This window comes from Oncorhynchus kisutch, linkage group LG20 (genome assembly GCF_002021735.2).
Source record: "Oncorhynchus kisutch isolate 150728-3 linkage group LG20, Okis_V2, whole genome shotgun sequence".
NCBI lineage: Eukaryota > Metazoa > Chordata > Actinopteri > Salmoniformes > Salmonidae > Oncorhynchus > Oncorhynchus kisutch.
Window position 1 is genome coordinate 19073916 of NC_034193.2, and position 12751 is coordinate 19086666.

General features: G+C 42.6%; 1 protein-coding gene across 1 annotated transcript; it reads left to right on the top strand.

Moving 5' to 3' along the window:
• Window positions 1-488: 488 nt before the first annotated feature.
• On the top strand, window positions 489-7656 carry cdk5r1b (cyclin dependent kinase 5, regulatory subunit 1b (p35)). Its single transcript, XM_020454576.2, has 2 exons — window positions 489-985; window positions 2568-7656. The coding sequence occupies exon 2, from the start codon at window positions 2799-2801 to the stop codon at window positions 3705-3707; it is 909 nt and encodes a 302-aa protein (XP_020310165.1). The 5' UTR covers window positions 489-985; window positions 2568-2798; the 3' UTR covers window positions 3708-7656.
• Window positions 7657-12751: the final 5095 nt, after the last annotated feature.

Below are 12751 nucleotides of genomic sequence, written 5' to 3' on the forward strand. Positions count from 1 at the left end.
GGTAAATTAATACACGCCTATTAGTTCTGTACAATGACAGCTAGACACTTCAAACGGGATGGTGCATCAGAAGAGATTTCATCCTGCACAATTTCAAATAAATGGCCTAAATACATGTTGTTTTTTTTTAATATCAGGTTATCCCCAAGCTACGTTGTTATGTATGCCCCTCGTTTTAATAGCTTAGATGCGATCTAACATGTATGTTATTAGTAAATACAAATAGTTTTCATGTGGACATTTATTTATTGGCTAGGTCTACTTGTATTGTGTGATTGAAACAACCCTAGTCTACATGCTGAAAACCATGAATTGTTTTTCAAGAAATGGATTTCAGTTCATTGAGTGCATTGTGCTTTGAGTTCATTGAATGTTTGTTGTGATGGGGCGGAGTTGCAAATCTGTATGTAGCCTATCTCCGCTGCGCTGTATCAGCAAAATAAATGGACAGCGCACTACACACAAAAAAACTGGTGAATATAGGCTACAAGATATATTGGGTAATTCACCTATTACAAACAGCCTTTGTGACTGCAGCCACACACAGCTGCAAATTACAGCACCACGGACAGAGCACAGAGCGGCGCCCGACCACTGCCTTTCTCATTTTTTACACCAGCCATCCTTTCACTAGCCACAAGCTAGTGAGAGCGCAAAGAAACCCTCGAACCCGTATCTCTTGCGGTGAGGACCAAATGCACATCTTCATATCAGCATCCGTTCCACAGTTGCCTACCTACCGCCTGCGCAGCAGAGAGACTGGCGATTCCTTGACTATGTCAAGGTGTGCGGATATTCTGGCTTGATTAACGCCTTTTCTTTTCTTGGATTGTACGGTGTTGTGTTTTTTTAACCGCATTTTTCCAAGATGGTTAATAAGGTTTCACCTTGATGTGCACCATATCAAAGGAATTAGCTGTTACTGTTAAAGAAGCCATCACTGCTGTGCTATTATTTTTTTCATTGACTGGAGGAAAAATATCAAGTAAGTATAATATTTTTATATTATTTTATAATGTGTCTAATATCGTAACCTATTTCGAAGGATAACCTGCTGAATTATTGTAAACATCAACATGTAAGAATATAGGCGACACGTCACTGAGAAACATTGGCTATGCTGCCACATTTGAAGGTATTCTATATTTCTCTGAATAACACTTTGCATAACACGAGGCTACCCATATGCACCATAATAAACATGAGTCATGTCAAAGCGGTTCTTTGGAATTCTGCACCTTTATTAGCAAGCGGACGCTCATTTCAGAACCATGGACAGCAGCCTATGTACACAACCACATAACAGCCTTGGACTAAAAGCTTGCCGCTAAACAAACTGTCTTGATCTTTCAATTAACACGTAAAATAGCAAAACATATTTTAGATTTTCTAACAACTCGACTAGACTGCTTGAAAGTTTTTTTTGTGGCTGTTTCGGTTACGGCTGAATCTAAAAAAAATTCTCAGCGCACATCATGAGCTGTAGACACATTATTAGTCTAGCCTAAAGATGCAAATGTTGTTATACAACATTATACAAATTCGTTTACATTCGGATTATATTACAAACCTCGTTTTAAAAGTGGATGATTTAGGCTATCAAAGGCGACCTTCACATAAAGGTGTTTACATTTCAGGTTTCCATTTGAAATGGAAGGTGCTAGCCAACTATATGAGCAGGAATGCATCCTTCGTTAGGCTTCAATCGAATTAAATTACGTTCATGTAAATCAGGATGTGAGTTTCGTGCAAAGCATTATTCTTAGAAGAAAAATTTGATATGGGCTGAAAGATGGGCATGCCTTAATGAACAATTGATGAGCCAGATGTGATGTTTTTATAATCGGTATGAATAGTTTAGGGGAAATCTGATTGAAAGTAGCTAACCTGCTCTCGATTTCAATTCAACAGGAGACCACGGTAAACGTTGCTGTAAATCGTGCTGCTGTTAGATTTGTTTGAAAGGTATAGAGATGTTTTTACATCGGTTTACTATGCGGATAGTCAGGAAGCAAGCAGTGTTGTTGCCTCAACTAGCTTGTTGTCATTGCTGTCTGATTTGCTGAGCGCTAAGAGACATCATAATATTCCCTGGCATAGGCCCTACATTCACCTATGTATTTTTAAATTCAAATCAATTCAGCTAATTAGACTATTAAATGTGGATGACCGAGCACTTGTCGATATAGAATTTACTGTATACACATTTATGAAAGCATGTCTGGATGTTTTGGTAATTCCTGTGAATTATTAGAGACAAGCAAGATATCTCAACATAGCCTTCACAGCATCCTTTTATGACATGCTCCTTTATTAGGACAACGCAGACGCTTGATTTCAGGACCTAGGACAGCAGCCGATTTACAATTCATCTTTATCTTCAATTAGTAAGAAATATTGAAATATCTTTGGATTTAATTTTTTTTTAAATCAATATCGCAATCACAGCCGAGATATCTGATTTTCAACAACAAAATGATATACACACAACCTTAATGTCAATGATACAATGAAAGTGGGAACATGTAGCTACTAGCTACTGAAGCCATGCATTTTGTTTTCCACAGGCACTATTGACCCAGCTGAGAATAAGAGCTAAGTGCCCAGAGAGAATCTGCTCCGATCAACTCCTAATCCATCCAGCACGTACCTTCCTATCAGGACCTACCGTGGCATTAGATGCCTGAGAGGAACCCACGCTTGTAGCCAGGGTCTCCCAGCTCAGAAGCATTGAGGCCCTCAGGATCTCCCATTCTCTCTGGTCTGTCATCCACTAACGAAATTGCTACTCGGTCACCATGGGAACCGTTCTGTCTCTCTCTCCCAGCTACAGGAAGGCGTCCCTCTTCGAAGATGGGCCAGCCACGGTGGGCCACTACACAGCTGTTCAGAATAGCAAGAATGCCAAAGACAAGAACCTGAAGCGTCACTCGCTCATCAACGTTCTGCCATGGAAGCGCATCGTGGCAGTGTCAGCCAAGAAAAAGGGCTCCAAGAAGGTGCAGCCCAACACCACCTATCAGAATAATGTGACCCATCTCAACAACGAGAACCTGAAGAAGTCTCAGTCCTGTGCCAACCTGTCCACCTTCACCCAGGACCAGAGCACCCCAGCCCTCGTCAAGAGCTCCAACAACGCTGTCTCGTCGGTCAAGAAGGCCCCCCTGACCAACTCCAATGCGGCCCCCGGCACGCCCAAAAGAGTGATCGTCCAGGCCTCCACCAGCGAGCTGCTGCGCTGCCTGGGTGAGTTCCTGTGCCGGCGCTGCTACAGACTAAAGCACATGTGTCCCACCGACCCGGTCCTGTGGCTGCGGAGCGTGGACCGCTCGCTGCTCCTCCAGGGCTGGCAAGACCAGGGGTTCATCACCCCGGCCAACGTGGTGTTTGTCTACATGCTGTGCCGCGATGTGGTATCCTCTGAGGTGGCAAACGAACATGAGCTGCAGGCCGTGCTGCTCACCTGCCTCTACCTGTCCTACTCCTACATGGGCAACGAGATCTCCTACCCACTGAAACCCTTCCTGGTGGAGAGCTCCAGGGACATCTTCTGGGACCGCTGCCTGTCCATCATCAACCTGATGAGCACTAAGATGCTTCAGATCAACTCGGACCCGCACTATTTCACCCAGGTGTTTGCAGACCTGAAGAACGAAAGCCAGAAGGAGGAGGAGAGGAGCCGCTTGCTCATTGGTCTGGACCGGTGAGGGCCCTGGGGAGAGGGGCCGGGGAGGGGGCAGGGGCCTACTCCAGTCTGGCATTTCAAAATGGGGGAGGGGGATTGGTTGAGGGAGTAGGAAGAGGGGAGTGGGGAAGTTTTGATGGGAAGAGATTAATTTTGAGGGTTGATATAAGGGTTAATTTGGCATAGATATACCCCAGTTTTTGATTATAAGCATGTTTAACAGCTAACATTACAACAGTTCACTGGAAGAGGGACATGAGAACACAGTTTGATTAAAAACAAATGACATTTTATGGTAAAAATATTATTTATCTCAATTTATCTTAAAACCAACTAATGTTTTTCGAAAGGAAAGAGGATTGTATTTTCACTGCACCTAAGAATGAAAGCTTTTGACACCTAAAAAAATGCCAGACTTGGGTACATCCTCTGTTTACGAACATGTATATAAAAACATTGAAAAATACAAAACCAACAATAATACACAATAATAAAAAAAAAACTGTAGAAAAGGAACACAAATGTGCAGCTATGAATGTGTAGAGGACTGAGACCAGCCACCTGCTGACTGTCTGAGATGCACTGCCTATTGTGTGACTGGGCTACTACTCACATCATGGATGAACAGACAAGCTGCAACCCTGGTTCTTTAGACTCTGAAGTGAACACCCAGCTCTGCTGCAGCGTAAACATGATTTGATCTGAAAGGAAAAGTGGGGCCACCGATGCAGATTCATGTTGTGCGTTTATTGTTTGTGACTTGGCGAGAGGGGTTTGGTGGAGAAAGATTGGTTCAGAAGGATTTTTTTTAAAGCCTGCATTGAATTGTGGGATTTTTTTTGGACCACAACACAACAGGACATGAGGAATTACAGTACAACCTAAGGACACAACACTTGATGGTCGGTCACACTACATGTTAAGAAAGGCCTACTTTATTTTCATCTCAGAAAAAAATTAATGGATGTTCAAAGGCTCAAGCCCAGGGAGGCTTATCTATTGCCCTTTTTCTTTTTTTAACTTCGAAATAATAGCCTAATGCACGTGTGCCATGCAATTTTGGAGGGCAGGAATGACTTAACTGCATCTGCATTAGAGAATGCTGTGAACAAAGTGATAACTAGTTTATTTAGCTATGCTTGCTTAAATAGGCTATTTGTTTACCAAGGACTTCTTTTGTACTTTTGTCTGATGGTTGTGTCTAAAAACACTTGGGAATGAAGGTCCTATAAGAAATTCAGCATTAACAAATGTTTAACTAGTGCCATATCTTTGATGAAAATCCTGTAGGTCTGAAAACACAGCGAAAGATGTCCAAATGTTGAGTGAACCTCATTTATTGTAATTTTATGTTCTCTTGGCACATCCCTTGTAATCAAAAGATCATGAATGAATGATCAATTGGTCTATTTCAAATAACAGGATATGGTGGGAATGAAGATTGATGGTTGTTGCAAATGAATGTTCCATGGAATAAGCTATAGATTAGCCCTAGATTAACAACCAATACAAATCTGACCATCGACAAAGTAACCAACACATCAGAGAGACCTTGAGTAAAGACAAAACCCCTTAGAACCTTTAGCACCCCTAGAACCCTTAGAACCCTAGGCACAGAGCAATCCCAAACCCAACACACCACCCAGCTCCACATATCAACAAGACAACATAACCATCATCCAATGGCAGGGCATTTCACTCAAAACCACTCAGTGGCACAGCATAAACATTTACAGACAGCCTCCCCTGGCGTAATCTCTCCATGCCAATATTAATCAAATCTAAGACAACAATGTATTCAGCTGGGGAGGAGATGAGGCCATGGTCAGGTTAGATTCTAGTTGACCTCCATGGAGATAATCAGGTTTTCAAATCAGCTGAAGCCACTAGGATAAATGGAAGAGCATAGAGGGAAATAAGAACACCATGGCAACCTGGACTACATCTACATGAGAGCTTACGGAGCAGTCAAGATACATGGCAATCATTTCCATTGAAGAATTGTAGAGGCTAGAAAAGATTATAGAACTGATAGCATCTCCATCTCCAATAACTGAGATAAAGGGAGGTGGTAGGTTTTTCTGTCAACCACTGTTATATGTTGTAAGAGATATGTCAAATTGAATCCACAGATTAACAGGAATATGTTTTCTATAGTATACAGTACAGAGACTTAACTGGACCTTGGTGGAAAAAAACAACAAATGAAAATAATGCACATAAAAACAAGCGAATAAAAAGTAGTTTTTGCCAGCTTTTTATCACCTCAACAGTGAGAAATTCCGCATGCTTTCTTTCATTAGTTGATTCTCAAATTTCTTTCTAGAAATGCAAAATGGTTATAGTCATATGCAGCGAATAAATACCATTTTCATTTGTATGTCTTTTCCATGCCCACAAAAGGCTATTCTCTTCTGTCATGTGATGAAGGTTGTTCTTGGAGACTGTTGGTTGACATATGATAGAGCTCTCTCCTCTGCTGTATCAGTGGGAGTCAAAGAGAAAAATGTATGGTGCAAATGGACATGGTTGTGGAGCGGTACCGTGGCATTGTGCCTTGCAATGGGAAATGGGTTGATGTGTGTAGCGCAGTAGGAGGGACACACACTTTGGATGGGCTACTGCTTTGGGGAAAAAGCAGGGGAATCTTGACCCTCTGGCTGTTCACTCGCCCCAACTCACTAAAATGTGCCATTTTTTGCCACTTGCATCACTGACTAGTTGTTTGAAAGACTTGGAAAAACCTTACAAAAAAAAGAGAAAAAAAGTGATATGTTTGAACATTTCAGTCGACTTCGATTTCAGTATCTTGTTGCGTACTTTGTAGAACAAAAAAAGGGTGTTAAAGAACATGAAAAGGGGGCATTTCAATGATGCATGTGAGCGCAAGTGTGTGAGAGTTTATCTGTACAGAAGAATGTGTGAATTTTGTTTTCTTATGACAAAGAGGAAGTGGAAAAGAGGATACTCTACACTGATAAACTACTGGGACAGGATGTGATCACTGATAGACTACTGGGACTGGGATGTGATCACTGATAGACTACTGGGACTGGGATGTGATCACTGATAGACTACTGGGACTGGGATGGGATCACTGATAGACTACTGGGACTGGGATGTGATCACTGATAGACTACTGGGACTGGGATGTGATCACTGATAGACTACTGGGACTGGATGTGATCACTGATAGACTACTGGGACTGGGATGTGATCACTGATAGACTACTGGGACTGGGATGTGATCACTGATAGACTACTGGGACTGGGATGTGATCACTGATAGACTACTGGGACTGGGATGTGATCACTGATAGACTACTGGGACTGGGATGTGATCACTGATAGACTACTGGGACTGGGATGTGATCACTGATAGACTACTGGGACTGGATGTGATCACTGATAGACTACTGGGACTGGGATGTGATCACTGATAGACTACTGGGACTGGGATGTGATCACTGATAGACTACTGGGACTGGGATGTGATCACTGATAGACTACTGGAACTGGGATGTGATCACTGATAGACTACTGGGACTGGGATGTGATCACTGATAGACTACTGGGACTGGGATGTGATCACTGATAGACTACTGGGACTGGGATGTGATCACTGATAGACTACTGGGACTGGGATGTGATCACTGATAGACTACTGGGACTGGGATGTGATCACTGATAGACTACTGGGACTGGGATGTGATCACTGATAGACTACTCGGACTGGGATGTGATCACTGATAGACTACTGGGACTGGGATGTGATCACTGATAGACTACTGGGGCTGGGATGTGATTGTTGGGGGGGGGGGGGTTAATTAGAGCTGTTCAAATATGTTATTTTGAAAAAGACAAAAAGACATTGCTCCAATTGAACCTTTCTCAGTTTGTTTCTGCTTACTTTAATTTATTTTTGTACTGTGATGGAAAATAAAATGCACTGATTGTTCATGACGCACAAATGAGTGGTGTCTTCATCTGCAGCTGAACCCTTCAGTGATATAATCACATACTTGACACTGTTTGTTTACTAGACCCCACAATATACACATCTATAGTCCATATACTGTATAGTTAAAGAGTAGCAGGGGTTATGAACTGACTAATCTGTGGAATGAAATCCATTAAATAATCATTTGAAGATTAAACATGGCATAGATCTCATATCCAGAAGAGATTCCAGCTAGTTACAAAAGATTGAGACATAAAAAATAGAATCTGGTTGAATCATTGCATTATCTATGACCATTCAATCTGTCTCAATTTGATTTAAATTGGCCATGGGGTAAATCAAAGGCAATATAATCAAAGAGTATGAAATATAACACAACTGCCGACTCTTAGTTTGACCTAATTTATACCAACAAAAATAACTCGAGACCACCTTTAGTCCACACACAGAGAAGTGTACAAAGCTCTCCCTCATCCTCCATTTTGCAAATCTGACCATAATTATGTCCTCCTGATTATTACTTACAAGCAAAAACTAAAGCAGGAAGTGCCAGTGACTCGCTCAATACGGAAGTGGTCAGATGCACAGATGCTAAGCTACAGGACTGTTTTGCTAGCACAGACTGGAATATTTTCAGAAATTCATCTGATGGCATTGAAGAGTATACCACATCAGTCACCGGCATCATCAATGACATCTTCACCACAGTGACCATACGTACTGTACATATCCCAACCAGGATTACAGGCAACATTCGCACTGAGCTAAAAGCTAGAGCTGCCGCTTTCAAGGAGAAGGACACTAATCGGGACACGTATAAGAAATCCCGCTATACCCTCCGACAAGCCATCAAACAGGCAAAGTTTCAATACAGGACTAATATTGAGTCCTACTTCACCGCCGCTGACGCTCGTCGGATATGGCAAGGCTTGCAAACTATTACGGATTTCAAAGAGAAGCCCAGCTGCGAGCTGCCCAATGACACAAGCCTACCAGACGAGCTAAAATATTTCTATGCGCGCTTCGAGGCAAGCAACACTGAAGCATGCATGAGAGCACCAGCTGTTCCAGACAACTGTGTGAACACGCTCTCCGTAGCCGATGTGAGTAAGACCTTTAAACAGGTCGACATTCACAAAGCCACAGTGCCAGATGGATTACCAGGATGTGTATTCAGAGCATTCAACCTCTCCCTGACTGAGTCTGTAATACCTACATGTTTCAAGCAGACCACCATAGCCTCATAGTCCCTGTACCCAAGAACGCCAAGGTAACCTGCCTAAATGGCTACTGACCCATAGCACTCACGTCTGTAGCCATGAAGTGCTTTGAAAGGCTGGTCATCAACACAATCACCCCAAAACCCTAGACTCATTCCAATTCGCAAACCGCCCCAACAAATCAACAGATGACGCAATCTCTATTGCCCTCCACACGGCCCTTTCCCACCTGGACAAAAGGAACATCTACGTGAGAATGCTGTTCATTGACTAAAGTTCAGCATTCAACACCATAGTGCCCTCAAAGCTCATCGCTAAACTAAGGACCCTGGGACTAAACACCTCCCTCTGCAACTGGATTCTGGACTCCCTGACGGGCCATCCCCAGGTGGTAAGGGTAGGCAGCAACACATCTGCCACGCTCTTCCTTAACACAGGGGATCCTTAGGGGTGCGTGCTTAGTCCCCTCCTGTACTCCCTGTTCACCCATGACTGCGTGGCCAAGCAAGACTCCAACACCATTATTAAGTTTGCCGACGACACAACGTTGGTAGACCTGATCACCGACAACAATGAAACAGCCTATAGGGAGGAGATCAGAGACCTGGCAGTGTGGTGCCAGGACAACAACCTCTATCTCAACATGAGGAAGACAAAGGAGCTGAATGGCTCCATTCAGATCGACAGGGCTGTAGTGGAGCGGGTCAAGTTCCTTGGTGTCCACATCACCAACAAACTATCATAGTCCAAACACACCAACACAGCCGTGAAGAGGGCACGGCAACACCTATTCCCTCTCAGGAGATTGAAAAGATTCGGCATGGGTCCCCAGATCCTCAAAAAGTTCTACAGCTTCAACATCGAGAGCATGGTTGCATCACCGCCTAGTATGGCAACTGCTCGGCATCTGACCACAAGGCGCTACAGAGGGTAGTACGTATGGCCCAGTACATCACTGAGGCCAAGCTTCCTGCCATCCAGGACATCTATACCAGGCGGTGTCAGAGGAAGGCCCTAAACATTTTCAACGACTCCAGCCACCCAATTTCTAGACGGTTCTCTCTGCTATCACACAGCAAGCTGTACCAGAGCACCAAGTCTAGGTCCAAAAGGCTCCTTAACAGCGTCTATCTTCCAAGCCATGAGACTGCCGAACAGTTAATCAAATGACTATTTGAATTTACCCTTTTTTTTACGCTGCTGCTTATTATCTATGCATTACCCCTAATGTACAGATGACCTCGGCTAACCCGTACCCCCACACATTGACTCGGTACCCCTAACCCCTGTATATAGCCTCATTATTGTTATTTTACCGTGTTACTTTTTTGAACTTCAGTTTATTTAGCAAATATTTTCTTACTCGGCATTGTTGGTTAAGGGCTTGTAAGTAAGCATTCCACGGTAAGGTCTGTTGTATTTGGCGCATGTGACAAATTTGATTTGATTTAGTGATCGTCCATCGGAAGGCTGATGATGTGTCTGTTGAGGACAGGGAGATGGAAGTGGTGATGCTGTCGACCTGACCTGTGACCTGACTGCAGAGGCTTTGGCTGTCGCGACGTCATCTAGGGAAACAGCTGCTAGGTTAGCAGGCGGTTTAGCGTGGTTTGGCTCCCCCCAAAAATCGCACAGACAACACAACAGCTGGGAGAAGAAAAAAAAAACATCACAGACTAGCCTATATACCAGCAGACCTTGATGAACCATGTCTTTTCCTGGTTGAAGAGAGAGAAAAGGGGTGTCATCATCACATCTCCCCATTCACAAATTTGCACGCACGCGCACACGCATACGCACAAGACTAGGTGAGTAATATCAAATGCTGTATGCCAACAAAAGATGAAGTCATTGAGCAAACTTGAGCAAATACATTTATTAATCAAATGATTCATCAAATAACTATCATTGTGGCTCTTACATATAACATAAAACAGTGACGTTCCCTTCAGATTTGGTCCAAACACTTTTTCTTTCATTATCAATATTGATATATTACATAAATACAGTGACGTTCCCTTCAGATTTGGTCCAAACACTTTTTCTTTCATTATCAATATTGATATATTACATAAATACAGTGCCTTGCGAAAGTATTCGGCCCCCTTGAACTTTGCGACCTTTTGCCACATTTCAGGCTTCAAACATAAAGATATAAAACTGTATTTTTTTGTGAAGAATCAACAACAAGTGGGGCACAATCATGAAGTGGAACGACATTTATTGGATATTTCAAACTTTTTTAACAAATCAAAAACTGAAAAATTGGGCGTGCAAAATTATTCAGCCCCTTTACTTTCAGTGCAGCAAACTCTCTCCAGAAGTTCAGTGAGGATCTCTGAATGATCCAATGTTGACCTAAATGACTAATGATGATAAATACAATCCACCTGTGTGTAATCAAGTCTCCGTATAAATGCACCTGCACTGTGATAGTCTCAGAGGTCCGTTAAAAGCGCAGAGAGCATCATGAAGAACAAGGAACACACCAGGCAGGTCCGAGATACTGTTGTGAAGAGGTTTAAAGCCGGATTTGGATACCAAAAGATTTCCCAAGCCTTAAACATCCCAATGAGCACTGTGCAAGCGATAATATTGAAATGGAAGGAGTATCAGACCACTGCAAATCTACCAAGACCTGGCCGTCCCTCTAAACTTTCAGCTCATACAAGGTGTCTGACTGATCAGAGATGCAGCCAAGAGGCCCATGATCACTCTGGATGAACTGCAGAGATCTACAGCTGAGGTGGGAGACTCTGTCCATAGGACAACAATCAGTCGTATAGTGCACAAATCTGGCCTTTATGGAAGAGTGGCAAGAAGAAAGCCATTTCTTAAAGATATCCATAAAAAGTGTTGTTTAAAGTTTGCCACAAGCCACCTGGGAGACACACCAAACATGTGGAAGAAGGTGCTCTGGTCAGATGAAACCAAAATTGAACTTTTTGGCAACAATGCAAAACGTTATGTTTGGCGTAAAAGCAACACAGCTCATCACAATGAACACACCATCCCCACTGTCAAACATGGTGGTGGCAGCATCATGGTTTGGGCCTGCTTTTCTTCAGCAGGGACAGGGAAGATGGTTAAAATTGATGGGAAGATGGATGGAGCCAAATACAGGACCATTCTGGAAGAAAACCTGATGGAGTCTGCAAAAGACCTGAGACTGGGATGGAGATTTGTCTTCCAACAAGACAATGATCCAAAACATAAAGCAAAATCTACAATGGAATGGTTCAAAAATAAACATATCCAGGTGTTAGAATGGCCAAGTCAAAGTCCAGACCTGAATCCAATCGAGAATCTGTGGAAAGAACTGAAAACTGCTGTTCACAAATGCTCTCCATCCGACTTCACTGAGCTCGAGCTGTTTTGCAAGGAGGAATGGGAAAAAATTTCAGTCTCTCGATGTGCAAAACTGATAGAGACATACCCCAAGCGACTTACAGCTGTAATCGCAGCAAAAGGTGGCGCTACAAAGTATTAACTTAAGGGGGCTGAATAATTTTGCACGCCCAATTTTTCAGTTTTTGATTTGTTAAAAAAGTTTGAAATATCCAATAAATGTCGTTCCACTTCATGATTGTGTCCCACTTGTTGTTGATTCTTCACAAAAAAATACAGTTTTATATCTTTATGTTTGAAGCCTGAAATGTGGCAAAAGGTCGCAAAGTTCAAGGGGGCCGAATACTTTCGCAAGGCACTGTATGCAAAATATAAAATTAGGCACGTACATTTTCTGATCAAACGATCTATATATTCATCTAGATATTTGGTGTATTGAATATATTGAAGGAAATGAGAAGATGCAACAATGTTATCAATCTTCCCCAATTTAACATTTTCGGATATCTTTGCAGTACAATTTAAACCATTTTAACC